A 26,753-nucleotide genomic window follows, 5' to 3' on the forward strand; every position below is an offset into this window, starting at 1 on the left:
TGAATGTGCTGTATCAGAATTGTATTAGAAACAGGGTTTGAATCTTTGAGGTATTTTTATTTTAGAGCTAGAGCGTAATAGGAGCAATTCAATACTCACGACTTTGACAACATTCATATGGAGTACAACATATCAGGGTTTACATTATGTCGGTAGCCGCGTGGTTTCCGCTGGGGTACGATGATAGAAAAATCACGGTAACCTCCTTAAATTCAAATAAATTTAAAAATAATTTTAATTTTTAATAAATTTTGCATAATTTCGTACCGTTTTTCACAGTTATACCGTCAGGGCGCGCGCGGTAACCCCGGCCGGCGGTCTGGGAAACCCTACAACATATGCTTCATGAGAAAATCGAAATATCATCATGAACTGACAAATGAGCATTGCCATCGCAAAATTCACCCCTTTTGTTTGACGTGTCTAAGAGATTGCAGCTTGGGGAAAACCGTGGAGGATCCACCTATTATATGAATCTAATTCAACTCAAGTGGCATGTGTTTTCATAAAACTTTAGCTGCATATCTCCACTACATACATGTCCTGGGTATAACACCTACCTAACATTTTAGTTGAACTACATGACTTGATTTAGAATAGCTACATTAGCACAAGCTGAGTTGAGTTAGATAAGTTACATTAGCACAAGCTGCACTAACAGGGGATATTTTGGAGAGCACCAACTAGAAAACCAGAAATAACAACTAAGAATAAAACCAACATCCTAACAACGCATTAAAAAAACAGAGTGAAGTGCAACAAAAGAGGCTATCACAACATTCTGCACGCTGTTTAACAACAGGGCAGCTAACAGGTAGCTTAAAATCACGAGCTTACAGCCACAAAGGCAGCTAACTTAACCTCGGATCATACAACCAGTTAAGTATTGAACTAGAGATAAAAGTTATTGGCAGATGTAACGCATGCCTTCACCTACTTTCATGGTTCTTATTTTCCCCCCACAATCTCAGCCAGCTCACCAATCTTACCTAGAGTTCAGATCGAGTTCTCCTGATCTGCGCCAGTCCTCTTGCATATCAGAGTTCCCATTCTCAGGTTCATTTTCATCATTAAGGAAATCTTCAGATGGATCTTCATCGTCCCTTTGAGCATTTCCCCATCCATCTTCACCCTGCTCTTGCATCATCTCATGACTAGGACCATCTTCGCCTTGGGACGCTGCAGCATGGGCCCTCAAAGGGCCATGACCTATCATCTCCGAGTGCGCTTGGGCCTCCGCTCGAGCTTGTTCGGCCATTGCCATACGCATCTTAGCTTCAGCAGCCTCACGACCTGCTTTCTCCCTTGATTCTATCTCTGCTCTTAGCCCCATCATAGCTTGCTTTTCCTCCATTAACAAAGCCTGCTCCAGCATGAGCCGCTCCTCTGATCTGAACTCACCGATGGCTCTTTTCTTGGTCATTATATTGTACGCCAAAACTTGTTTCTCAAAAGTAGTTGTGAACTCAGCAATTTTGACCAGAATGTTATGATCCCATTGCTGCAGGCGCGAAGGAATCTGTCCAGTTGTGTCACTGTCAAGGATTCTGTCATCTTCTTCAGCCTCATAGTCAGCAACCACATGGTAGGGTAGTAGCCTAGTATGCACAATACATAAGATGGTATCAGTAACTTCAGATGTCATGAAGTGATCAAATAATCTAAAAGTACTGAAACCGCACATTTGAGCAAATAAACTCAATCCAAGTTATCTGCCAATTCAGAACTTATGCTCCAACATGGCATATTTGAAAATATCTAAGATCAAAAATGTTCTTGAGTGAATGGTTGTTAACATTATCCTGTCAGAAGGATTTATATAATTGAATTCTCTGACATGTAAAGTGAAAATCATTGATTCCCATAGTTGTATTTTCACTGACAGTTGATAAAGTGCACCCATACAGGTAAAAGAGAATTGGATGAGACAGGTGAGATGGTCTACCCACATTGGGGACCCCCACCATATTCAGCACATAAAGAATTTGTGCATCACAACTAAAATGTTTGATCATGATTCTATGAGCTATTTCATCACAACACTCTTGGCTGCACTCCTTTGCATCCTTGCATGTGATATCACCAGTGAAGAGTGTCTTTCTTCTATCACGAGGCTACCCCTTCAAAGCATACAAGGCTATTGTTGGGATACTGACCCAGAAGAATTTACAGGTCAACTGATTTTTGTTTTGACATAACTGTTAGTGTAATATTTTTTACTCAATGATTTATCAGACTTATCAGTTGTTTAATGTATTATGCAGTGTTAAGAGTTGTAGGCCCATATGCCATGAGGAAATACGGCTTCACTCCTGCTATACTAACCACTCTTTAGTGACATTTGGATAGGTGATGGGTTTAGGAAAAGCATATGGAGTAGGATACAAAAGACTGGGTTTGGCAGTCTGGGGTTATGGCCTTATGGGTGTTGATGTTTAATTCTCTTCCCATATTTTGTAATCACTCCACTTATTTTGGTTCGGAAAATAAAAGTAAAAGGAAATCACAGAAAAGAAGACCAGATCAAGGAGCGAGAGCAGTCGAGATTAGCAGCAACATTAATTAGGAATACAACCAGCTGAATGGATGTGCAGCTGGCAAAGAAACGACGATCCTGTATCAATTCTTCACGCCATCTTGCCTAGGAAATCAGATGGCGAGTACCTCAGAGTCAAAATGAACTCAAGGGGATGATTCATGAAGGTGGGTCTTCAGCTGATGGCTACCAACAACAGAACAACCCACGGAGCAACAGGCCCAGTGAATGGGTGTCAACAGCAGAGACATCACGCTAATGCTCAATAGGTGAGTAAAAAGGTGCTGATGCTCTTTTTCCACAGCCCAGCCACCCAACCAAACACACATTCCATTGTGTTTAGGCTTTAGAATCATGAAAAAAGAACCCATTTTTATCACAAATCCCAAATCAAAACCCACTTCTCTTCCTTTTCCTCCTAAGTCATAACAGGGATAGGAGATCCCCCGAACCCCCCTTTTCATTCCCACCCCTCATTTCCGATGATCCTAATGCCATCTTCTTGGTACGTATATATTATCATCCCTCAGACGCACGATGAAACAGTATAATATGATCAGCAAAAGCCTAAGGGTTGGTTACAATAAGAAAGTACGAAACCTTTCAGACCAAGAAAACAGCCAGCATTGGAAAACAGATACTAAAACTACAAACACAACTTCAGCAGTCGTCAGCCAACAAACTTTTAAAAGTTACACAACTAACTTAAGATTCAAGTATTAACACTTCTTTATGATCTTGGAGTAAAATATAAAAATAGTCGCAATGAATTAAATAAAGTATTGACCTTAATAAGAGATGCACGCCACCTAATCCACCTGACCACTGACAGATTTATTTGGAAAAACTAGTAACAGTACTGTGAATGTTAGCATTTATCACGGAATGGAAAGAAGGAAAAAATTGCCATCTTAAAGAATGATGTATGTGGTTTTGTCTATTCAACTTCATTTATGTTGCATAACTCATGATTGCTTGGACTTCATGCTTTGCTTATAATAACAGAATCAGCACAAGAAAATTAGTCACAGAAAAAAGAATGGATTATGAAAAAGAAAGGTTAAGGATGACTGGAGAAGTTACAAAGACATCCTTATCAGTAGCACAAACATTCTATAGCAAACCTACAATAAAGCAATCCATGAAACCACTCAAGTTACTATATGGAAAATCAGTCGTAATTACAACTTAATATAAGTCCAGAAACTAAAGTATGCCACGTTAATAAAATCTTAAATATACATGAATCAAAACTAATCAAGGACTATAGCCCTAAAAGATAACCAGCAATTCGTGCTATACTGGTCCTAATCTTCGCAATATGAGTTTCACTCATGAGCCACATCCAGGGTATAAAATTGATTGTTTAGAACTTTAGATACATGCTTGCCAATTCGGTATATTAGGTCAAGCTTGTGAAGGGAGGGCCAAAAGGAGGATCTTTGCCATTGTCTCCTGTAGTATGTGCGCTACTGCAAATAATTTTTGTTAACCTTTTAGCTGCTTTTGTGGGAATTTGCCTTGTTGATCACTTTTGGTATATCCAGTTTTGTTCTACAGTAATATACCTGAAATTCTGAACCTGCCTTGCTGTTAGCTTCAACAGGTTGCTAAGCATTAAACAGTGGAGCTGTATTTGTTTATATTCATTTAATTTGAACCATCGGGAAAAGGGAACTGCTAAATCTGCCTGTGCTCATAGAATTTTTTTATTGTGCTGTCTGTTTATATAGACCTTGTATGTGTTTACTCTTGATTTTGTTTTCTGAAATATGCACAACAAGACCTTGACCAGGAAAAAACGTTGCCCTGGTTCTCCAGTCCTAGTATTCACTTTTTTGGACAATTTTGTTTGATGTGTTTTCCCAGAGTTCCAAGCATTAGCATGTAACAACACGCACAATCCACCAAATAAAATGGAAATTACGTAACATTTCTTAGACGTTCCCAATTTTTAATCATCAATTGAAACCCCAGAAACGGCAAACAATCCAGACAAGCAAGAATAGGCAACAAATTCATTTCAAATGCTAATGCTGGAATCAGTACAGGTAAAAAATAAAGATACCCTAATTTCAGCCAAGCAAGCGAAACCGTACTGATGAAGACTATAGGCGATATCATGGATAATGGAAGAAAAAGGAGAAAACTTCGATACGATTCCCCACCTGTTCACGGCATCCTCGACGGACTGGAAGGGTGTCTTGATGTCGGGGTTGCATACCTGCATCACGTCCTGCAGAGCCATCTCAACCTCAGGGCTCTGCACCCTTGCCACGGCTGCCACCGCCGCCTGCTGCTGCTGCTGGAGGGACGCCCACGACTGCAACAGCGACGGGCCCCAGGAGTGGATCTGCTGCTGCTGCTGCTGCGGCGGCGGCGGCAGCTGCTGGGGCAGGGGTTGCTGGAAGCGGATCGGGCCAGGCAGAGGCAGGTGGGCATCGATGTTGGAGGGGAAGAAGGACATGGCTTGCTGTGACAGCTGCTGCGGAGTCGCTGTGTGCCCTTGCCCCTGCGCCTGCGCCTGGGCCTGGGCCTGCTGCATGAGGAAGATCTGGCGCTGGTGCAGCTGGTTCTGCACCACGGTGGATGCTGAGGAGGTCGGGGTGGAGTCCGGGCCAGGCAGGGGCAGGTGGGCATCAATGTTGGAGGGGAAGAAGGACATGACCTGCTGCGACAGCTGCTGCGGCGTCGGCGTGTGCCCTTGCCCCTGCGCCTGCGCCTGGACCTGGGCCTGCTGCATGAGGAAGATCTGGCGCTGGTGCAGCTGGTTCTGCGCCACGGTGGACGCCGAGGAGGTCGGGGTGGAGTTCGCGGCGGCATCCATGGTGGGGGCGGAGGTGGATTGGCTAGAGGGGAAGATCTGGGGGAAATGGTGGGGCTTTTGTTTCGGGCAAAATTTGTTAAACCAGTCCTAAACTTTTTTGGAAAGGATACACCAGTCCTAAACTTGCCAGTTGGATGTGACTACGCAGATACCTTTTGGGTCAAAACCGTGTGGGTCCAAATGGAAAAGGTAGTAATCTTTTTTATGTGCTCCGCTAATCAAAGCAGTGCCGGTGTCAAATATTTCCAATTTAGTATTTTAAACATGACTATAACATTGGTAAAAATGGTAATATCTAAACAGAAAATGTATATTTTGGTAGACGCCACTTCAAAACATGGCGTTTCATGCCACCCAGATTCTTAAAATTGGAAATATGCCACCCTGTAATTCCCTTTGTTTTTAAACAACGCAAATTATATTTAACAAAATAGATTATTACAACCCTGTTATTGAAAAACTACCAAAACTAGGATGATCTGCCTTCCATCATGCAAGGTAACAAATAGAACTCCTGTGGCAGGCAGCCAACCAATTTTCAGAAGTTACACTATTAAACTTATGGTCCAAGTATTAAGCTTTTTATGGTCTGGAAGAAAAATGGTTGCTGTGAATTTGACACCTTGAATGCCAGAGGCATCAAAAGGAAACAAATCTAGAAGCGTGCATACTGTGTGCCCAACTATACCATAAAAAGATAATAGAAAAAGATCTAGTTAATATGTGCACTAAAAATTTGAAGGAACTCAAGTAGTAATTGTATGCAGTTAGGCCTATTGTCCACAGACAGAATATTTATGTTCTCAAAACATATTTATATAATACTCAATAATCTTTGCACAGACATCCTAACATTAAAATCTTTTTTCCCAATTTTTCTCATAAAGAGTAGTTTCATACAGAACAAACTTGTTGGTACATAAATTGGCCCCAGCACCCAGAAGCAACTCTTTTTCTCATGAAAATATTTGCACTAATAGGTGCAGTCATATTTTTCTAAGAAATCATACAAAGATATATAAGGTATACCCCTTCCAGTGAAAAATATGACAATTTGGACATGTCCTAAGTCAAAACTTCATACATGTATATCTTTTCAAATATTTGGATTGTAAGCAAGAAAAATGAAAATTGTATGTGTAGATTTGTTACAGAAAGTACTTTTGTAATGGAGTTAGGTTTTATAAATACGTTGCAAAAGAAATTAGTGGTCATTGTTGCATTTTGAAAACCATGTTAATTTCCAAAACTTATTTTTGACAGGAGGGAGTACATATTAGTGCACAAGGCTCCATGCAAAGAATGAACAGGAAGCTCTCATTGTAGGGTGGTCGTTGTGCCTCATACATCTCTTGGAATGCAATAGAGTTCCTATAAATGTTCCCAATACAATATGCCCTGCCATAGTTCTACCTAAATCATTATACAATATAGTAAGATCCGAGCAAAATAAAAGAGTTTTCTACTACCAAAGAAAATACTACTAAATAAAGTATTGACCTTAACAGAAGATGCATACCATTTACTCCACTCAACCATGGACAGCGATTATTTGGAAAAGCTAGTAAAAGTATTATGGACCTTTGCAATTTTGCATTTATCACCGAATAGAAACAAGGAGGAAAATTTGCTATCTTAAAGAATACTGAATGCAGTTTAGTTTATTCAACTTCGTTTATGCTGCATAACTTCTGATTGCTCTGACTACATTCTTTGCTTGTATGCTCATTAAGCATTTTGAGCAGAATGCTGAAACAAGAATTTTTCAGTCACTAAAATGGAATGGATCAGGGAAAAGAAGTTAAGAATGACTAAAACAGTTAAAAATCTTATGTGGGTTAAGAATAACTGGAGTTAAAACATCTAAGATAACAATCTGCTAAGATAAAGCAATCCATAAAATCACTCAAGTTACTACACGAAGAAACCAGCTTGCAATTACTGGTTAGTATATGACCAAAAGCTAAAAGTATGTCACCCTAAATAAACAAAATCCCCATCAATAAAAAATAACCAGAGGCACATATCCCGAAAAGTATGTCACCTGCAATTCGTGCTAAACTGGTCCTAAATTGAGCCACGAGTTTCACTCATGAACCACATACAGCATTAACAATCTGCTGTGTGGAAAAGAAAAGACAGACCTCAACCAGGCCAAAAATTTGTCCTGATCCTCCAATCCCCTTATACCCCTACTATTCACTTTCTGGGACAATTTTGTCTGATGTGTTTAACAGGGAATGAAGATTAATGTTAAAATTTCTAAGACGCTCCCAAATTCTAATCATCGAAACCCAAAAAATGGGAAACGATCCGGGCAAGCCTCAAGCCCGAATTGGCAACAAATTCATCCGGAACGCGTAGCCTAAATCAGTATACAGTTAAAGAATTAAAGGACCCCAATTTCAGCTGACGCAGCGAAATCAAATGGATAAGGATTACCGGCAACATCGTGGATAATAACGTATATAAGAAAAAAAAAAAGAGATGCAGAGAAATTTGGTGCGATTCCCCCACCTGTTGACGGCGTCCTCGAGAGACTGGAAGGGCGTCTTGATGTCGGGGTTGCACACCCGCATCGCGTCCTGCAGCGCCATCTCCACCTCGGGGCTCCGCACCCTCGCCGCGGCCGCCGCCATCGCCGCCGCCTGCTGCTGCTGGGGGGACACCTGCGACTGCGACGGCGACGGGGCCCCGGAGTGCGGCTGCTGCTGCTGCGGTTGCGGCTGTGGCGGAGGCTGAGGCGGCTGCGGCTGCGGCTGCGGGGGCTGCTGGAAGCGGATGGGGCCGAGCGGGCGGAGGTGGGCGTCGATGTTGGAGGGGAAGCGGGACATGGCCTGCTGCGACAGCTGCTGCGGCGTCGGCGCGTGGCCCTGCGCCTGCGACTGCGACTGCGCCTGGGCCTGCTGCATGAGGAAGATCTGGCGCTGGAGCTGCTGGTGCTGCGCCGCGGCGGCCGCGGCCGCGGCGGCGGCGGCGGCGGAGGAGGAGGAGGAGGTCGGGGTGGGGTTCGCGGGGTCGTCCATGGGCAGCGAGGAGGGGGGTGGGGTGGGAGTGAGATCTGTGGGGGGAAACGGTGGTGGAGATTCAGTTTCGGGCAAAATCTGTTACATTGCACTGTAACACGCGTACGTTTTGGGAGAAAACGGTATGGATCCGAACGGAAACGGGAAATTTTGCTGGATTTTTCACAATTTGATCTTTTTGAAAAAACTTACACCCTCCGTTTCAAAATGTTTGACACTGGTGATTTTTTAGTACGTGTTTGACCATTTATCTTATTCAAAAAATTTAAGTAATTATTTATTCTTTTCATATCATTTGGTTCATTGTTAAATATACTTTCATGTACACATATAGTTTTACATATTTCACAAAAAAATTTTAATAAGACGAACGGTCAAACATGTGTTAAAAAGTCAACGGTGTCAAACATTTTAAAACGGAAGGAGTATTCGTAAATAGACCTCTGAAAAAACTTATCCCAGAAATGATCCTTTTTGGGGCGCCAGCCACTCTGGCGCCATCCTTGTGCCGACCTGGCAGGGCGGTGCTGAGGTGGCAGGCGGAGGGCGCCAGTGTGGCTGGCGCCGCCCCCCCCCCCCCCCCCCCCCCCCCCCCGCGCTATTTTTTCTTCTCTTCTCCACTATAGCGTAGAGGAGAGAGATGTTCAACATTTTTATTTTAATTTTTTCACACTTAGGAGCACACAAAAACCAACTATGAAAAAAATAAACTCAAATAAACGAAATACAATACGTGACTTGTAGAATTTTCTAAATCTCTACCGAAAATAGGGGTTATTCGGGTGTCATTTCTTAAAATAGGCGTAACTTTCTCATACGGACTCAAAATTAAGCAAATAATATATCCACGAACATCTAAAAAAAGGTTGCATCCGATTCTTGCAAGAGACTCCATGGAGTATGGGCTCCAATTGAGTGTATGAGCTTAATGGGTATTGTCAGGGTTATGGATACCACACACTTAGTAGTAGTTGACTACATCTCGACAGGACCCACCACATACCATGTCTTATATGGAAATTGACTTCAGATATGGAGGGAGTTCCAGATAAGAAAAGACAACCAGAGTTCTACATGAAAACGACAAGGACTGCTCGGATTGTATCCATATTGGTTTTACTAGTTCTACTTGGACAAGGGGTCACCTATGGGTAAAAATACAAGGCCCCCTACGAGGAGAGGGGACACGACCAACTCAATCAACACCCACCACAATATACGGAACAACAGAAGCCACAACATACAAGCCAACATACGCCAAGACAAGACGCCAGATATCAACTTCAAGGATAAGCACGGCTAGTCCCCTACGGTGTCTCCGGACACTGTCAGGAGAGACGAAAGCGCTATCTCTTATCTCGCCGGGCACGGATTCGAGGAGGAAGATTACCCTGTTGTCGACTACGAGTCAGACCTTCAGACCGCCATGTCGACAACAGTTAGATAGGCTACCCCACATTTTGTACTAGTGTGATTATAGTGAATAAGAGCAATACCGGCTTCGGCCAACATGATGTAGGGTTATTACCTGACAATTCAGGGGCCCGAACCTGTATAAAAATCCTCGTCTCCGTCTCTTTTACGTCAGTCTTGCATATATCCTAGCACCGACGATCCCGATACCATGCAAATACCAGAATTGCGACATCAAACGTCGACAGTGGCGCGCCAGGTAGGGGACTTTGGTGCTTCAGGATTTCGATGAGATAGGTTCATGAGATGGATTCTCCAAAAACAAACTACTCGACGACTTCGACTGTAAAGAAATCTAACCCGACTGAAGTATGTCCCTCGACGAGATTGGAATCATCGTCATCAACTATTCGATCAAGTGAGATCGACCAAGCTTCAAGACGACTTCGCCGCGGATGACGGTTCAGCATCATCTACCATGATGTCTCGGCCTTGGTCGACTACTGACCTCTGGTGCCAAAAATTACGACGGGAGAGCGCCACGCTTCTGTTCGTCGAGTCCGACTAAATCCGAGAAGATCTCGGCCAGTTGCCAGCCGGTTTGAGTTTTACTCGGAGACGTACATGTACACGAGTCTGACACAAGCACACAGTAAACCAACTGCTGTGCATCGGGAGTTTTGGTGATCTCACGTATGTGCGGCTGTACTGTTAGATGCATTCACGTCCAAACAGTATCGCTACACATACATGCGCCAATTATCCAAGGTATTTGGTGGACTAATTTATTAAATTAATCCACCAAATCCGTAGATACATCCGGCATGTATCTACAAAGTACGCAATATTTTACACACAATTTACCGTACCTATTTTCTATATTTTATTATGTTTACCTAGACCATGTTTTTTATACAATATCTGTTGCGCAAATGTCCCCGATGTTAAATCGACTATGGTCTAACGATGGGGGCTCGCTCTATTTTCTTCTGTATAAATCATGCTTATTTACGGTTTACATAATGCCTGATATTACATTTGCTCGTTACATCCTGATAATACTATAAGCTCCATGCAGTTTTTTGAGTACATACTCGATATTATCTGCTATATGTCTTGCCTTCTAGAAAATATTTTTCAGGAACAATTGAGCACTCGAGTAGGTTGTGGTCGAGTACACCGCATTATTGAGAACAATCTCGACAAATGCAGAGTCGTCGCGCCCAACCTACCAACGAAGACCAACGACCTATCTCATAGCACCGGCCATGGCTGGACTACTCAAGAAAAGGTTGTTAACGGATAATTCCTCGCGAACGTCGTCGTCTTGATCACCCAACATGATTGCGAACGGACATCCGGATATGCTACAAGTTGGGTATGTGAGTCATGCTGGCCACATGATACGCACATGTAATAAACCAACTCTAGCACCTCCATTCGTGTTCGAGAGATAATTCTACACGTTCGCTGGTTCTCAAACCAGTACGTAGCAATCTCTCGCACCGTAACCTCCATTGGTGTTCGAGAGATAATTCTACTCGTTCGCTGGTCCTCGAACCAGTACGTAGCAATCTCTCGCACCGCAACCTCCGTTGGTGTTCGAGAGATAATTCTACTTGTTCACTGGTACTCAAATCAGTACGTAGCAATCTCTCGCACCGCAACCTCCATTGGTGTTCGAGAGATAATTCTACTCGTTCGCTGGTCCTCGAACCAGTACGTAGCAATCTCTCACACCACAACCTCCATTGGTGTTCGAGAGATAACTCTACTCGCTCCCTGGTCCTCGAACCAGTACGTAGCAATATCTCGCACCGCAACCTCCGTTGGTGTTCGAGAGATAACTCTACTCGTTCGCTGGTCCTCGAACCAGTACGTAGCAATCTCTCGCACCGCAATCTCCGTTGGTGTTCAAGAGATAACTCTACTCGTTCGCTGGTCCTCGAACCAGTACGTAGCAATCTCTCGCACCGCAACTTCCATTGGTGTTCGAGAGATAATTCTACTTGCTTGCTGGTTCTCGAACTAGTAAAACGTAGCAATCTCTCGCACCTTAACTTCAGATGGTCGACGTACGACTACATCAATAACGCAGCGGTCCTCGCACCATGACTTTAGATGGTTGAGGAACAGCTACGACTGGTCTTTGACCGGCAGCGTAGCGGTCCTCGTACCATGACTCCAAATGATCGAGAGACACCTACTCACTGGTTCTCAACCAATTAATCGTAGTGATCTCTCGTACATTTACTTCTAGTGGTCGAGTTACGACTACTACCTGGTCCTCGACCAGTGGTGTAGCGATTCTCCCACAATTTCCACTTCTAGTGGTTGAGTTACGACTACTACCTGGTCCTCGACCAGCGGTGTAGCGATTCTCCCACTATTTCCACTTCTAATGGTCGAGTTACGACTACTACCTGGTCCTCGACCAGCGGTGTAGTGATTCTCCCACTATTTCCACTTCTAGTGGTCGAGTTGGAACTACTATCTGGTCCTCAACCAGAGGTGTAGCGATTCTCCCACTACCTCTACCTCAACAAAGTTGATATCAGGTACATAATATCGCCAAGTGTTTTACCCAGAGATCCCTTACCACGACGACACCTAGCGTTGAAACCTATCCTCATGACCCTTTACGCCGTCTTGACAAGGCCTCCGAGGAACCTAAGGGGACTTCGACTGGGGACGCCCAGGAGTGATAAGGCCTTGTCGGATCCTGTAGAGACGAAAGACCATGTAAGATCTGGTCGTGTAAGAGTTCTCGCCGTGCGTATTAACCAAGCCATGTAACCGGAAATTGAGTTTTCCAACTTCATGGCTAGGGGCTAGGATTAGTGCTTGTTCAACCGAGGCAGGTCAAGGGTCCAAGAGCCTTATCCTCCGAGAACGATTCTCGGACGACAAGGCTGGGGGCTAGGTAGAGTGTATGACTCTACAAACTGACTGAGCAGAGTCGGTAAAAGAGAAGACGCTACTATTCAAAACATTGGTTTGTAAGTTTAATTTATCTTCAATTTTTCCATACATATTATAACATGTCACCCTTTGAGCATTCGCTCGGCGGCTATTTTTATTTAATATTCTTTTCTGAGTATTGATTTCAGGAAAATTCTATTCGACATTGACGAAGACTCCATGTCTATATGGTTCTATACCAAGATCGACTAAGGCGAGTACGACCAATGTTGACAAGGCTCCATCGCAGACTCTACGCCTTCTCGATCGCTCGAGAACGGTTGCTGGATCTCGACAAGGAATACGGAATGAAGAGATGGTGTACCTGCCGAGATAAAATTTCTTGACTTCAATCCAAATTCTCGATTACAGCAAGACGGGAAACTTAGTCGTATGCTCTGTACTTTCTTGGTTGATATCGGAGATTGACTCAGACAAACCCTTTAGGTGCCCGCACGAGGCTGACAAAGGAAGTCTAACATTATCTCTGAACTTACCGAGAACGGTCACTTGAGCTCGATAACAGTTACTCCATGGTCAGCGGTCGAGAATATGAATTCGTTCTTTTGCATTGAAGTCGGGGGTACTGTCAGGATTATGGATACCATATACCTAGTAGTAGTTGACTACATCTCGGCAGGACCCACCACATATTATGTCTTATACGGAAACTGACTTCAGATATGGAGGGAGTTCCAGATAAGGAAAGACAACCAGAGTTCTACATGGAAACGACAAGGACTGCTCGGATTGTATCCATATTGGTTTTCCTAGTTCTACTTGGACAAGGGGACACTTATGGGTAAAAATACAAGGCCCTCTAGAAGGAGAAGGGACACGACCAACTCAATCAATACCCACCACAATATACGGAACAACAGAAGCCACAACATACAAGCCAACATACGCCAAGACAAGACGCCAGATATCGACTTTAGGGATAAGCACGGCTAGTCCCCTACGGTGTCTCCGGATACTATCAGGAGAGACGAAAACGCTATCTCTGATCTCGCCGGGCACGGATTTGAGGAGGAAGATTACCCTGTTGTTGACTACGAGTCAGACCTTCAGACCGCCATGTCGACAACAGTTAGATAAGCTACCCCATATTTTGTACTGGTGTGATTATGGTGAATAAGAGCAATACCGGCTTCGGCCAACAGGATGTAGGGTTATTACCTGACAATTCATGGGCCCAAATCTGTATAAAAATCCTCGTCTCCGTCTTTTTTACGTCAGTCTCGCGTATATCCTAGCACCGACGATCCCTATACCATGTAAATACCGGAATCGCGACATCAAACGTCGACACCGCCGCCGTCCCTCTTCCCCCTCTCCTTTCCCTCGCCGCCGCCGGAGCACGTCGCCCGGAAAGCCGGGCGGCGAGCCAATATGGTGGCGGCGGGGCTAAGCACAGATCCACTAGCGGCTGCGGGAGGAGAGCCCAGGGGCAGACTCGGTGATGGCTGGTGGACGACTGTCGTGCACCGGGTGGAGTCCGGCGGCGGGCGGCGCAGCCGCTCACTTCTTTCTACCACGCTGCCGTCATCGTGGTTGTCCTCCACCAGCTCGCCGTGTGGTCGCCACCTTCTCCCCAAACAGCCGCCGATGGACGTCGACTCCGACTTGGCCGCCGGGGACAAGCCCACCCAGATGAACCTCGAGGACTAGGTATTCCCCAATCTGATTATCCTTTCTTTCTCCTCCCTATTCATTTTTTTCCTTTTTGATTTGTGCCCAGGAACCCTAGTTCATCCCAATTTCAATTTATAGTGTCGATGCCGAACTGGAGGAGCTTCGTTTTTTTTTATTTTCAATTTCGTGCTCCAAGGGCTCATCCCCATCTATCAATTAAAATTTTCATGAACGCCAGACCTTATTAGAGATGCGGATTTTATAGTTTCTGAAAATGCACTGCCTTTCTTATCTTATAAACATGTATTGTTGCTGATGTACCAGCATTGCTTGCCAAGACAAAAACTTTAACGAATACAATTATGCAAGCAGCGAGGCCGTAAGTACAAAAGCTCTAATCAGTTTTATATCACTGTACTTGCTATTCATTTGGTCTTTACTGAACATCCCTGAACTTCAATTTGCAGGTTTGACAGCTGGTTTCATATTTTAAGATACCACTCAGTCAAATTCTTGTGGTAAATATTTTGCATTTGTATTTTCTTCATCATTGAGTTCTCCCAGGAGCTTTTTCTACTTGAGATTTAGCTCTTGTTCTGAATCTTTGGGATCAACAGAGCAATTTAAGTGGAATTGTTCTCGTGATTTTGTTGCCAGCCTATCTAAAATACATTTTGTTTTCTGAGCAGTACAGATGCATGAGCAGTACATACTTCTGCGGCAGTAAACGCAGATATGTCCATGATGAATTTTCGGGCTCTGATTCATTGATAGTGCTAGTTATATCAGAACTTATTTGATGGACTAGCTGTTCACATCTGATGCATTTGTTGCATTTCTGGGCCTTTTGTATTATCAATGAACAAATATGTTTGAATGGATTCCTCTTATACATGTGTCCTCAATGATTTTATCTATAGATTTTAAGGAAAAAATTGTTGTTAGGCTAGTAGTTTTCTGAATTTTTATGCTTCAACAGAGGAGGTCGAATGATGCCTGAAATGCTGAACTTCTGTTTTTTTAGTACTGCCACATGAGCATTGAAATTGTCTAGTTCAATAGATCATTGTTGATTGGTTAGTATTTTTCTGAAATTCCCTAGTTCTTGTAGAGCAGCACAAATGAATTTTCTTTGATCCTTCACTGAATCTGTAGAGCTGTTTTTTTGTCATCTCATTTGTGTGGTTTTGTTAGTACTTTAACTAAATCGAAGTCAGGGCATATTCTCTAACAATTGTGGCTAGATGTTCCTTTGCGCTTAACGTATTGTTGTTGCTTAAACATCAAGGTATTCCTTAGTCTCCTTTGCTCTCTGACTATGTATTCCAGATAAATTTAGAGCTGCTATGGCACTTGTGAAGAGTGACATTGGTGGTAATATCACGATAAGCATCCTTTTTTGCACGACACTTAATAGTACATTGTGTTTCATTCCTCATTTTCATTATTAAATTTCTGGTGTTATCTATGTGATAGATGCATGAATCATATTTACTTTAGTCAGATTTGCTTACTTAGAAGTTTGTGATAGAAGCGGCTCGGGTGAAATTCAAGGAGGCGACAGGCTTGACGCGATGGGCAGCATTGCACTAAGGGCTACCACGCCGAGCATTGCTGGCCTCTTTGGTGATTCAAGCTCTGCATATCGCCTAACGGTCGGGTCGGCGGAGGCAGGTGCCTTCCACCTGGTGCACGTTCGTGGGAACCACCTTGAGAACATCGTCAACAGTCTTCCTTTTGCATGTCGACATTGTTCTATCGCCAGAGTCAATTGTTTAAACTAGTAGTTTTTCTTCCGAGTATTTTTTTTTACTTCTAGATTAACTGTGTAACATTTTACTGGTGGATCATATGATCCACTGTAAAGTCTCCTTGTAGTTTTCAGACTCACAAAGTCAAATGATCCGGTGAGATTTTTTATTATAGAATGTAAAAATATGCATGGCAAATAAATGTATTGTGATGGTTGATAATTTTCTACTTCCATTTTTTACTTAGTGCATTGAAATAGATATGTGTTAACAAATCATGTTTAAGGTAGTAAATAAATTACTACCGTGGATAAATTTAATGTTTGCAAAATTTTTACTCACCTTTTTTTTCCATAGATTGAGTAAATATATTACTAACCTAAAGAATTACAAAAGTGATGTAAAAACTATACGGGAGTGAAAATATTACTGACCTTAACAAGTATTATCATGCCCCTCACTTGTGAGGAGTAAAAAATTAACTGATGTATAAATAGGCCTGATATTGGTCTAGAATTTTTAGTAAAATTTTTACTGAGAAGGAAGTATGCGGTATGAGGGAGGCACTTGGGGAAGATGCATCGATCCTCATGGGAACAGAAAAAACGGAGACAGGAGGCGGAGTAATTTTTTTACTTTTTGGAAGGTGCGGAGGTGGGGGCGCCAGAAAAAACGAAAATCTCAGAGGAGAGGGCTGGGTGGCGCGCTAGCTAGTTGGTGGCACGTTACTGGCGCTACGTAGCGTCACCGTATATATATCTTGCTCCACACACTGGCCTGGAAAATCTACTTAATTCCAGTGCAGGTCCTAAATTTTGCTCTTGGGTTCAAAGGCGTGCCAGTTCGTTTGATCCTGTAACCAACAAGAAACAAAGAAAGAAATAAACGAAGTTAAATCCATAAACGATAGCCGATCGGCTAATGGCCGATGACATATCGTTTATCCTTGAGCCGATGTCATCTTGAATTCGATCGGCGATGAATAATAAAGCAAAATAAGATTAAATCTACTCGATCGGCTATATATATCAGAAATATATAATCTATGTCTTGAAATATATTTAAATCAAGGGATTGGGATAGATCGAACAACATGCCGAGATAGTATAAATCACTTATATCCAAAAGTACTTCAAGATAGGGATTATATATGCTCATAGCTTAGCCGATGAAGATAGGTCTAATATGTATCGGCTATTGCTCCGATACTTCTCTATATTAAGATATTAAAACAAGCAAAATACACCGAACGGTAGGCTTAATATATTTTAGTGCACTAAGATCTTAATATAAAGGGCAGATTTAATATATCAAGTAACAATATAGATGACATGATAACTTAATCATATAAGATCGGCTAAAACCCTGACACTATCTCTATTGATGATCATAAAACAAGCTAGATATTATGGTTCTAAATATTACCTAATAGATCGAACCTAACCGATGCAGCATTAAGCATAACGAGAAACAAAAGATCTAGGCAAGTTGATGAAAACCTCTTGAAGATGACCGATATGTTATATAACCTAGATCAACGTTGGCATCTAACCCTAATGGTCGCTTTCTGATGGCAGATGTCAGCTGATTCAAGGTTAGATGACAATATTGATAGAGATTATATAACATATATGATAACTCGACGATTTACATAAACAAGATTAGAGTATCATGAAGATGTAAGCACTAATCCCGAGAACGCAAGCCGCCATAACAAGTTTTACCTCTCACCGGAGATCGAAACTGATGCAGCCCAACTCGAAGCAAGAACTCGTCGAAAATAATGAAAATAGAAAAGGGTGGCGATGCGCCGAAAGTGTTATTGAACCGTCGTTGTTGTTTACATGGGATCGGGCTATATTTATACCCGAGATATATAATGGGTCCTTGCCGGACATGACTCTTATCTCTAACAAACTATAAGATATGAACAAGTCTTTACGGCAGACTCTTACCGGAACATATCTCTAAAGAAACTATTTAAAATATCTTAATTAATAGATACAATTACTTTCCTAGGACTCAATCCATACGTGACAATACTTGGGCAACACGTCGATCAAACCTGAAAACAATCCTAGAACCAACTCATCGGCATCGGCTACATCGGCTATTCTTTGTTCGATCCAATATCAGCCGATGTAGGCACTAGCCGATGCTCATTGTAGCCGATGTGTACTCTCTTCCTGAGAAACAATCCTCCGCCAAATCCGCTTCGATCTTGACCTCGAACTTGATGTATGATTTACCAAATTTGGTCATCAACAACATAGTATTTCTATACATCTAAAGTTTATACACCTAAAGTTTATAGACCCAAATTTTATAAGTCAAAAGTTTATATACCCGATTCAAATTTGAATTTGAATTCAAATATTAGTTTATAGACCCAAAGTTTATAAGTCAAAAGTTTACATACCCGTTTCAAATTTGAATTTGAATTCAAATATTAGTTTATAGACCCAAAGTTTATAAGTCAAAAGTTTACATACCCGTTTTAAATTTTAATTTGAATTCAAATATTTTTTATATACTATTTCTATATATAAATTTTTCCAACTTTGTTTTTTTATTTTTTTAAAATTTATGGTGTAGTAGGAAGAGAAGAAGAGGAGGAAGGGGGAGAGGAGTGTACAGGGGGGATGGGGGTCCCGCAGAAGGTGACTTTTTCACTGGGGTTTTCCACCAACGAAAAGAACGAACAACTGGCAGGGCAACTTTGCGAGGCTATCAACTTTGTATTGATTTAATTACAATCAATACAATGATATAATCAGGGTCGTAGATTGGATAATTAGTTTTGGAGAAAAATCATTTTGAAGCTCGCTAAAATGCATGCATGCATGCATGAGTGTGGAGAGAGAGCAGAGAAAGAGAGAGAGAGTAGTAGTGATAGGTAGTTTTGCGAATTCTGTAAAACACACTGAAGACACGTATTGGAACATATTACTTTCATGTATGAAACAAAGAGTATTAATGGATTGAAACATATGATTATTTTTTTATCAGAATATAATCATGTGACATCTTGTTCTAAAGATTTAATTATAAAGAATACAAAGGTGTGATCGCATTGTAGATTGAATAAGTAATTTACGAGAAAAATCGTTTTGAATATCGTTAAAGGTGCATGTGTGTCATATTGGAGATAGAGATATAGGCTTGGATATTTGCATGTGTGTCAGAGGCAGCATAGTTATTGTCCGCTCGATTTTTCTCCTCGTGTCCGGGCATCCGAAGATGGAGAGTGCTACAAATCGGACGTCTAATATTTTTCAAAATATCGGACGGTGTTGCACTGTATTATTGCAAAATGTTTCACATGTTGCACTCCTCGATAAAAAAATGTTTCACTTAAAAAGTTTTAGATGTTTCATCGATCGAGGAAGGTGTTGAACTGTACTGTTGCAAAATGTTTCACATGTTGCACTCGATGAAAAATGTTTCACTTGGAAAGTTTAAGATGTTTCATCAATGAAGGAAAAATGTTTCATCGCTTCAACTGGAAAGTTTCAGATGTTTAATGAATGAAGGAAAAATGTTTCATCGCTTCAATGGAAGTGTTTCAACCAAATGCAATCAAAACATATTGATTGCAACATGAAGATTCAATATGTGCAACATCAAATCAAACCAAAATGAAACACCTTAATACAACGGAGTGCAACAAGCTAAAATAATAGGATGCAACATCCCTAAACTCCAAACAAAACAAACCCACCTCCGTCTTCTCCGAGAATACAAACCCACTTCAATCTTCGTCAACTCTGGTCGCCGGCCCCTGAGAAAACCTACCTCTCTTCTTCTTCAACTCCGGTTGCTAGTCCCCGACGAACCCCTCTCCTCTCCATTCCGCCGCGATGGCCGCCGCTGCCGCCACCCCCAACTCCCTCCTCCTCCGACGCCCGATGGCACCCAAGCTGGCCACGGCAGCCTCGCCGCACCTTCTCCCCACGCGGGCTGCCAGGAATCTCCTGCATGGTGGTGGCCAGGCCCGCGCAGTCTTCCTCCTCCCCCACCAGCGGCGGCGTCGCCGCTAACCGCGAGGTCTTCAACTTCGCCGTGGGCATGGCCACGATGCCGCTCTCCGTCCTCCAGAAGCGCAGGCGGAGCTTGTCCACTACCATAGCTCCGGCATGAGGAAGATAGATGGAAATGTGTGGGGAATGGAGTAAGTAGTCAGTGGGGAGAGAGAGAGAGAGAGTTAGGAAGTTGAAGGGATAAGGCTAACATGTGGCTGGTGGAGTTGAAAAGTGAACCAGTAAAATAGATGGGATGGTGGAGTGCCGACCGATTTTTTTCCAACTGCCAGACGTTCGGCTTAAAGCATTATAGATCCGAAGATGCTCCTATGCATACTTGGATGGAACCAATCCTCGGATGCCTATCGAGGGCTTCCCTAAATGAAACCAACACATTATTGTAATCAGATGTGATTATGACGTCTTCAAGGCTGTGAAGGTGCTGAATGCCATATAGAGACTTGGTATCTTGTTCTGCCTGGCCAAAAACAATAAGATGCATAATTCTAAGCTTTGGCATTGCTCCTGGCTCGATCGACAAACTGGAGGTGGAGGATCCGTAGGTCAACTTTAGTTCTTTGAGAACTGAAAATGATACACTATCTATAATGATCTCCATGCCAGGAACCATGAACACTTGCAAGTCAAGGTAAGCGAGGCAGGGTAACCTTGAGAGAACTCGCATATCATCACCCTTGAGTTCAACGACCTTGAGACACAGACTAGTTAAGGTCTCAACCTGTTGTATCCAATATGGAACCCTGTGGAACGCCTTGTAAATGTGACACCTCTGAAGGAATTGTGGAGGAGGAGACCAGCTGCACAAGAAGCTAATGGGTGGTTGCCTGATATTCCCCTCTAGAACAACTCTGAAATCTAGACAGCGGAGGTTGCAGCCGCCCAATTCCCTGAGAGAAGTGGCAAGAGCAGCAAACTTTACCATATCTATCAGGTCATCTTCATCGTTGCCTCGACGGCGATTGTAGATGACACCAAGCGTCCTTAGATTGGTTAGCACCCCAAGATGTCGGATGTTTTCAACAGAGCAATTGCAGAAGTTAATTCCTTCAAGTGTACGTATAGAGGTCAGCCTGTTAATCCCCCTGCCGAGCTCTTCACTCCCTGCAGCTCTCAGATGCCGCAATGATGGTAAACAAGCATCACTCAGAAATCCACCCACGAGTACGAGATTAGTGCCGCAATTTATGTCAACCACTTGCAAATATCGCAGTTCCCCAATTGTATCAGGAAACTGGAAAAAAATACCTTCCAACTTCAGATACCTCAATTGAAAAAGGTTACATATAGGAGATAAATCGTATATTGCACGGAATGAAAAATAACCTTCTATTCTCAGATGTAGAACCCTCAAGGCTTTAAACATGCGAAGACGAGGCAAGCTTTCACCACGCTGATGGAGCCAATTCCCAAAATAAGTGATAGATCGGACTTGATGTAAAGACTCACTTGCTTGGATTATGTTACCACAGTTTGATCGGTAGCTGAGCCGGCGAATCAAAAAGTTACTTCGTCTTGAGCAATCTTGATCAGTACTAATTACAGTCACAAAGTTTTCCTCTATCGACTTCTCAACAATAAGATCAAGTAACAAATTGTGCACAACACGACAGGAGACAACCTCACCATACTTAAACTGAACTGGCTTTATCAGGCTTCTATTTACGAGGTCTCTGAAGTAGCTCTCAGCAATATCTTCCAGGTCTCGGTTATCTCTTTGGGTAATAAATCCTTCTGCTATCCATTGTCTTACTAAGTCTTTCTTCATGATGTTAATGTTTTCAGGATACATATGAAGATATAGGAAGCACGTCTTCAGATCCCAAGATAAATTATTATAGCTAAGTTTAAGTATATGCTTCATCCATTTAAAGTTAGGATTTGTTTCCAGTTCAAACCCCATAGAGTTTTTTATCTTCAACCAATTATCCAGTTTGTTAACTTCTCCTTGACTAGCCAAAAGACTAGCTATGACAACTATAGCCAACGGAACTCCTCCACATTTTTTTAAAATATCAACAACAATTATGAGTTCTTCAGGTTCAGGGATGTAGTTATCTGACCCATATATTCTTCTGAAAAATAAGCTTTTGGAGTCCGTCCAACCTAGTGGTTTCATCTTATAGACAATGCCACGGAAGCTTGAGCAGCAGGCATTTGCTACATCCTTTGTTCGCGTAGTTGTAATCATTCTGCTTCCAGTGTTGTTTTCGACAAATGCACCACTAATACTGTTCCATGTTTCTATGCTTGATATGTCATCGATTATAACTAGGAACCTGAGAAACAAACAAGCTATAATCAATAGCAGAAAACCATAGATATCTATAGAAAACCATATCAAGCTATTTTTGTTATAAACCATATAGTTAAATCCCTGGCCTTCATACTCATTGGTATATCTATATCTACACCTATCCCAGGCATTATATTGTCCAGATAATAAACAGTTAAAATTTCTATCAAGTCTACAATCAGATAGAAACGATGACTGAATGCAGCATGGGTACAGAACATGCGCTGCCACAGAAAATATTAGTACAGATTCGTAACGCCCATTACAAATGGTTCTCGGTTATGTAAGTTGAGCATCTTCATTGTTTTCAGCGATATGGTCAACTGGTCAAGGTGATATTGTTACTTAACATATTACTGAAAACAACAAGATTTATAGGTTTCAAAAGAATGCCCTAAAACAAAATCAGAAACTACCACATGGTAAACATGCTGATGGTGTAATAAATCAAGATAATTTAGTATTAAACCTTAGACATTAAGTTTTCAGAACATTTATTTAGTGAGGCATTTCGATTATTATCAGCAAGAACTACACATGATGATTATCAGTTTGTTGCAAGAATAAATTTATCCATTTATTTTTATTTTAGATATATTTTATGACAAGAAATTCATTATTCATCAAGAAACAAAGTGGCTCACACTGAAATCCGACAGTATTATCTAAAGGACCTTCTGTAGTCCTTGTTGATATAGTACTAGTTCAAGGTCCAAACCTACTTACTCATTGTTTTAGCAATACTAATATTGTTCTTGTGTGCAACAGTACAGATCTTGCAAACTATAGTCTTTTTATAGCACTTGTGTGCAACAGTATTAGGAGGTACAAAATTAAATTTCTAGTGTTTATTTCTGGTATAATTTGGTACTTATGAAGTATCAAATTTTACATAAAAAATATAGTACCTCACAGTATCTTTATCAAGTACCATAAATATCTCACAAGTATAATGTACCTCTATAGGAACCTTAAAGAGCTATTCAATTGTTGTTGCTGCTGCTGCATGTTATTGCTGTCATTGTTTTTGCAATTTTAAACCTAGTTCAATGTTATACTCAACATAATTTACATTGAAGCTGAAATCACTCATCAAGTAGTAAGTTTGTGTGCTAGTGTGACAATTATGATATTTTATATATAATTCCTTTTTTTTTGCAGCAGTTGCTAGAAAACATTGGTTAAAATCTTTTGTGATGTTTGATAAAAAGGAAAAATTAGATATACAGTTATTTGATGGTTCTTCATGTAATATTTGCATATGATTTGTTCTTTTATAGGGAATAAAATTATCATATCCAATCACAATATGTTAAAAAGAAAAGAAGATATATTCCCTAGGATCAACCAACTATCCTTTCGTTGAAGAATTGGCTATCGGCTGATTTTGTGGATTGTGGAACTAAAAAATAATTCTTCTGACATGTGTGTAGAGTTGTTGATAAACAAATAGATGCAAAGGGGTGGATTTTTTTTCGAAGTTCTGACTAAAAAGGACAATAATTCTTTAAAAGCTTTCATGAAAGTAAAAGGTGGCGCAGGAGTATTGTGAAAAGAAAGTATTAAACAATGGGGAATGCACAAGTTTTGCGAGGAAGTTTGGGTTGTTAAAGTTACTTTGTGAGTACAATATCCTAAGCCATATGTTATTAGCAATCAACAAAAGCGATCAGTTAAAGATATGGTTTTACAGGAGGCCTTCCGATGAAACTTCATTGAGAATGAATAGGAGCATATTGAGTTATGTTCATTACTGGAGAATGTAGAATTAAACTTTGACAGCGACGGGTTATCTTTGCCTGACAGCACAAATGGGAGATATTCTCTACAAGATCCTTATACAGAATATAATACATATGGGTTTTATATGGAATAGTTTTGTGTATGGCAATAAGAGATAGATTACCCGATGGCCGCTCTCTTTTACCTGTTTTTATATAAGACTCTTGTATTGGCTTTTTTTTTAAGTAAAGTTGAATTGATATTCTTGTGAGTTTCTCAACTGTTTAAATCCCAGGCCATTGGACTTGACAATTCTTAGAAAATTCCAAATAAGATGGGGCTGGCAACGAACTGGCTCCACTGTAAGTTTCTTTTATAAAACTATGAAACTATTCTTGTAGTTAACTAGGAAATATTAAGATCTCGAATGTGTCTTTTGCTGTAACAAATTTTTTGTGATGTAGTTTTTGTATATATGTGGTTCCTCTTTCATAGTTTGCAGAATAGTATATATTTGCCAGAACAACTGAAACTTGAAGAAAAACATTGGAACATTTTGCTCAAGCTTTTGTCATATAATGTTGGGAACTACAAAAAAATTTCATAAATTTTAGAAGCATATAATGAGGCCAACTATCTATTAGGTCATCTTTGTCCATAAGGGCATTATGGCCTTTTTTTTTCAGAAGCATATCTGCTGATACGTATCATTAACATGACTAGGAAGTTGATTTATCGATCGTATATAAGGAATAGAGACAAACTAAATGCAAATAATTGATTGGTACTGAACTGAGTGCCAAGGAATATAATTCTCTTTAAACACCTAACTAGGAAAACCCAAAATATTATGGAATATTATACCAAGCTGTTTGCTACATAGACCTTTGATGGTACACTAAGTTGTTGTGATCCATCCATTGCCAATTGGAATAGTTGTATTGACACAACGAAATAGAAACATAGTAGCATGCTCTCAATTCTCATACCTCTTGCAAGCGAGTTTTTCTCTGGTTGCGTCGATGAGACTTTGTATATCATCAGCCGATCCATCGTATTTGAGTTGTGAAAGAATGTCCTTTAAAATCACTGACGCGCTACGGTTTCGTGAGGCAAACACAAACACCGCGCACTCAAATCTGCCATGGATTTTATTATAAACCTGGATGGCCAAAGTTGATTTACCAAGACCCCCAAGGCCCACAATGGAGAGCACCTTAGGATGCTGTCCTGACTCTCCTTCCATGTCCTCCATTAGCAACTGCGTAATCACCTCACACGGGACATTGATGCCGACGAGACTATTTGCCTCTCCACACAGGACAGGTGAAATATCATCATCGATTTCGTCTATCTGTCTCGGATTAGAGCTGATAGACCCGTCAACGTCGAGATTGTATCTCTCTACTCTTTTGACTTCCTCGACAGCATGATCCTTGATTTCGTCGATTTTGCCGAACAAGTTAGGGAGCATCAGCTCCATCGTGTCAGTGAGCAAGGTGGCCTTGTCAACTGCAGTGCCAAAACTGTGCATGAACATGTCAATTTTGTCCTCGACAAAGTAGGCCAGCTCACGTACCTTGTTCCTCAGCTCCCTCTCCTGAATATTCAGAGCCTCCATGTCAGGCAGCTTCTCCAGTAGAGCATTCATGCAGCTCAACTCCTCTTTCAAGTTCCAGATGTTGTTCTTGAAATCAAATTGGGTAGAAAATTGGAACTCTGCCAAGTCGTATCGACACACCTCTTCCAGCTTCACCAGGAGTGAGTTCATCACCCCAGTCGAAATGTTCACGGCCATGGCTCGATCAATTCCTCTCTCTCTCTCGCTCGCTAGCTCTTTCTTGATCTATGTATGTCAGTGATGTTGGCACTGCGTTTGAATGTCAGTAGCTAGCAGATCAACCCTCCAGTTATATAAGATAAGATACTAGCTAATTAATTGTTCTTTTTTTTTCTTTAGAATGACAGCTACTAATTTGGAATGTTCACGAACTTTCCTACGTGAAGAATATTGTACGTCGATCCGTATCAAAAAAAATGAACCGTTGAAAATCTTATAATTATTGCTGGTGATGCACATGCATGTTATCTCTCTCTCTCTTAAAAGAATCCATGGATGAAACTGTAGGCGAATTTTCTCCCGTTGACCATTTCATATCATAAAACATGTTGGCCACAAGGATCAATTTGACAAATCGATCTTAATGGTTCTACATCTATCGTTCCTTCGTTTTTAGCAGTGACACTATGGAGTATGGACAGAGCAACATGATCACCAAAACACCTAGTTTCATTATTAACATGTAGGAGTATAAAACATATGGAAATATACAGCAATGTTATACTATTATTTGAAACTAATTTTGAAGATAAATCTGGCCACGACAGTGTAAAAAAAATTGAATTAAAGTATGAAAAAAATATGAATGAGCAAGATTTAAAGTTGGCCTCATCTTTTCGCTTAATTATATTTATACTTATCAGATAAAATTTGAATTTTCATCTTTAAATTTAAAGCTGATTTTGAGTTTTTTTAATCAAAGTGT

General features: G+C 41.3%; 2 protein-coding genes and 1 long non-coding RNA gene across 5 annotated transcripts; 1 reads left to right on the forward strand and 2 right to left on the reverse strand.

Moving 5' to 3' along the window:
• Nucleotides 1-711: 711 nt before the first annotated feature.
• On the reverse strand, nucleotides 712-8,412 carry LOC127757301 (uncharacterized). 2 transcript variants are annotated; one of them, XM_052282803.1, is made up of 2 exons: nucleotides 7,881-8,412; nucleotides 712-1,598 (listed from the first exon to the last, which is right to left on the reverse strand). In XM_052282803.1, exons 1-2 carry the CDS (start codon nucleotides 8,387-8,389, stop codon nucleotides 986-988), a joined length of 1,122 nt encoding a protein of 373 aa, XP_052138763.1. In that variant the 5' UTR covers nucleotides 8,390-8,412; the 3' UTR covers nucleotides 712-985. The 2 variants fall into 2 exon arrangements, with proteins under 2 accessions (XP_052138763.1, XP_052138762.1); XM_052282802.1 differs by lacking the exon at nucleotides 7,881-8,412 and adding an exon at nucleotides 4,705-7,839.
• Nucleotides 8,413-14,046: 5,634 nt separating this feature from the next.
• LOC127756766 (uncharacterized) lies at nucleotides 14,047-16,380 on the forward strand. 2 transcript variants are annotated; one of them, XR_008013301.1, is made up of 3 exons: nucleotides 14,047-14,434; nucleotides 14,505-14,777; nucleotides 14,866-16,380. It is a non-coding gene; the product is annotated as an uncharacterized LOC127756766 (long non-coding RNA). The 2 variants fall into 2 exon arrangements; XR_008013300.1 differs by having other exon boundaries at nucleotides 14,723-14,777.
• Nucleotides 16,381-20,478: 4,098 nt separating this feature from the next.
• On the reverse strand, nucleotides 20,479-26,005 carry LOC127756306 (disease resistance protein RGA5-like). Its single transcript, XM_052281679.1, has 3 exons — nucleotides 25,197-26,005; nucleotides 21,733-22,468; nucleotides 20,479-21,423 (listed from the first exon to the last, which is right to left on the reverse strand). Exons 1-3 carry the CDS (start codon nucleotides 26,003-26,005, stop codon nucleotides 20,479-20,481), a joined length of 2,490 nt encoding a protein of 829 aa, XP_052137639.1.
• Nucleotides 26,006-26,753: the final 748 nt, after the last annotated feature.

Source organism: Oryza glaberrima, chromosome 12 (genome assembly GCF_000147395.1).
Source record: "Oryza glaberrima chromosome 12, OglaRS2, whole genome shotgun sequence".
NCBI lineage: Eukaryota > Viridiplantae > Streptophyta > Magnoliopsida > Poales > Poaceae > Oryza > Oryza glaberrima.

Bases quoted from the DNA above. Each gene is read 5' to 3' on its own strand.
- LOC127757301 (XM_052282802.1), bottom strand. From the start codon at position 5,363: ATGGATGCCGCCGCGAACTCCACCCCGACCTCCTCGGCGTCCACCGTG. The intron at 1,599-4,704 runs GTGGGGAATCGT...TGTGCATACTAG, and splicing joins GTCGAGGATGCCGTGAACAG to GCTACTACCCTACCATGTGG.
- LOC127756306 (XM_052281679.1), bottom strand. From the start codon at position 26,005: ATGGCCGTGAACATTTCGACTGGGGTGATGAACTCACTCCTGGTGAAG. The intron at 22,469-25,196 runs GTATGAGAATTG...TTTGTTTCTCAG, and splicing joins GAAAAACTCGCTTGCAAGAG to GTTCCTAGTTATAATCGATG. The intron at 21,424-21,732 runs GTAATTAGTACT...ATTTTTTTCCAG, and splicing joins TAGAGGAAAACTTTGTGACT to TTTCCTGATACAATTGGGGA.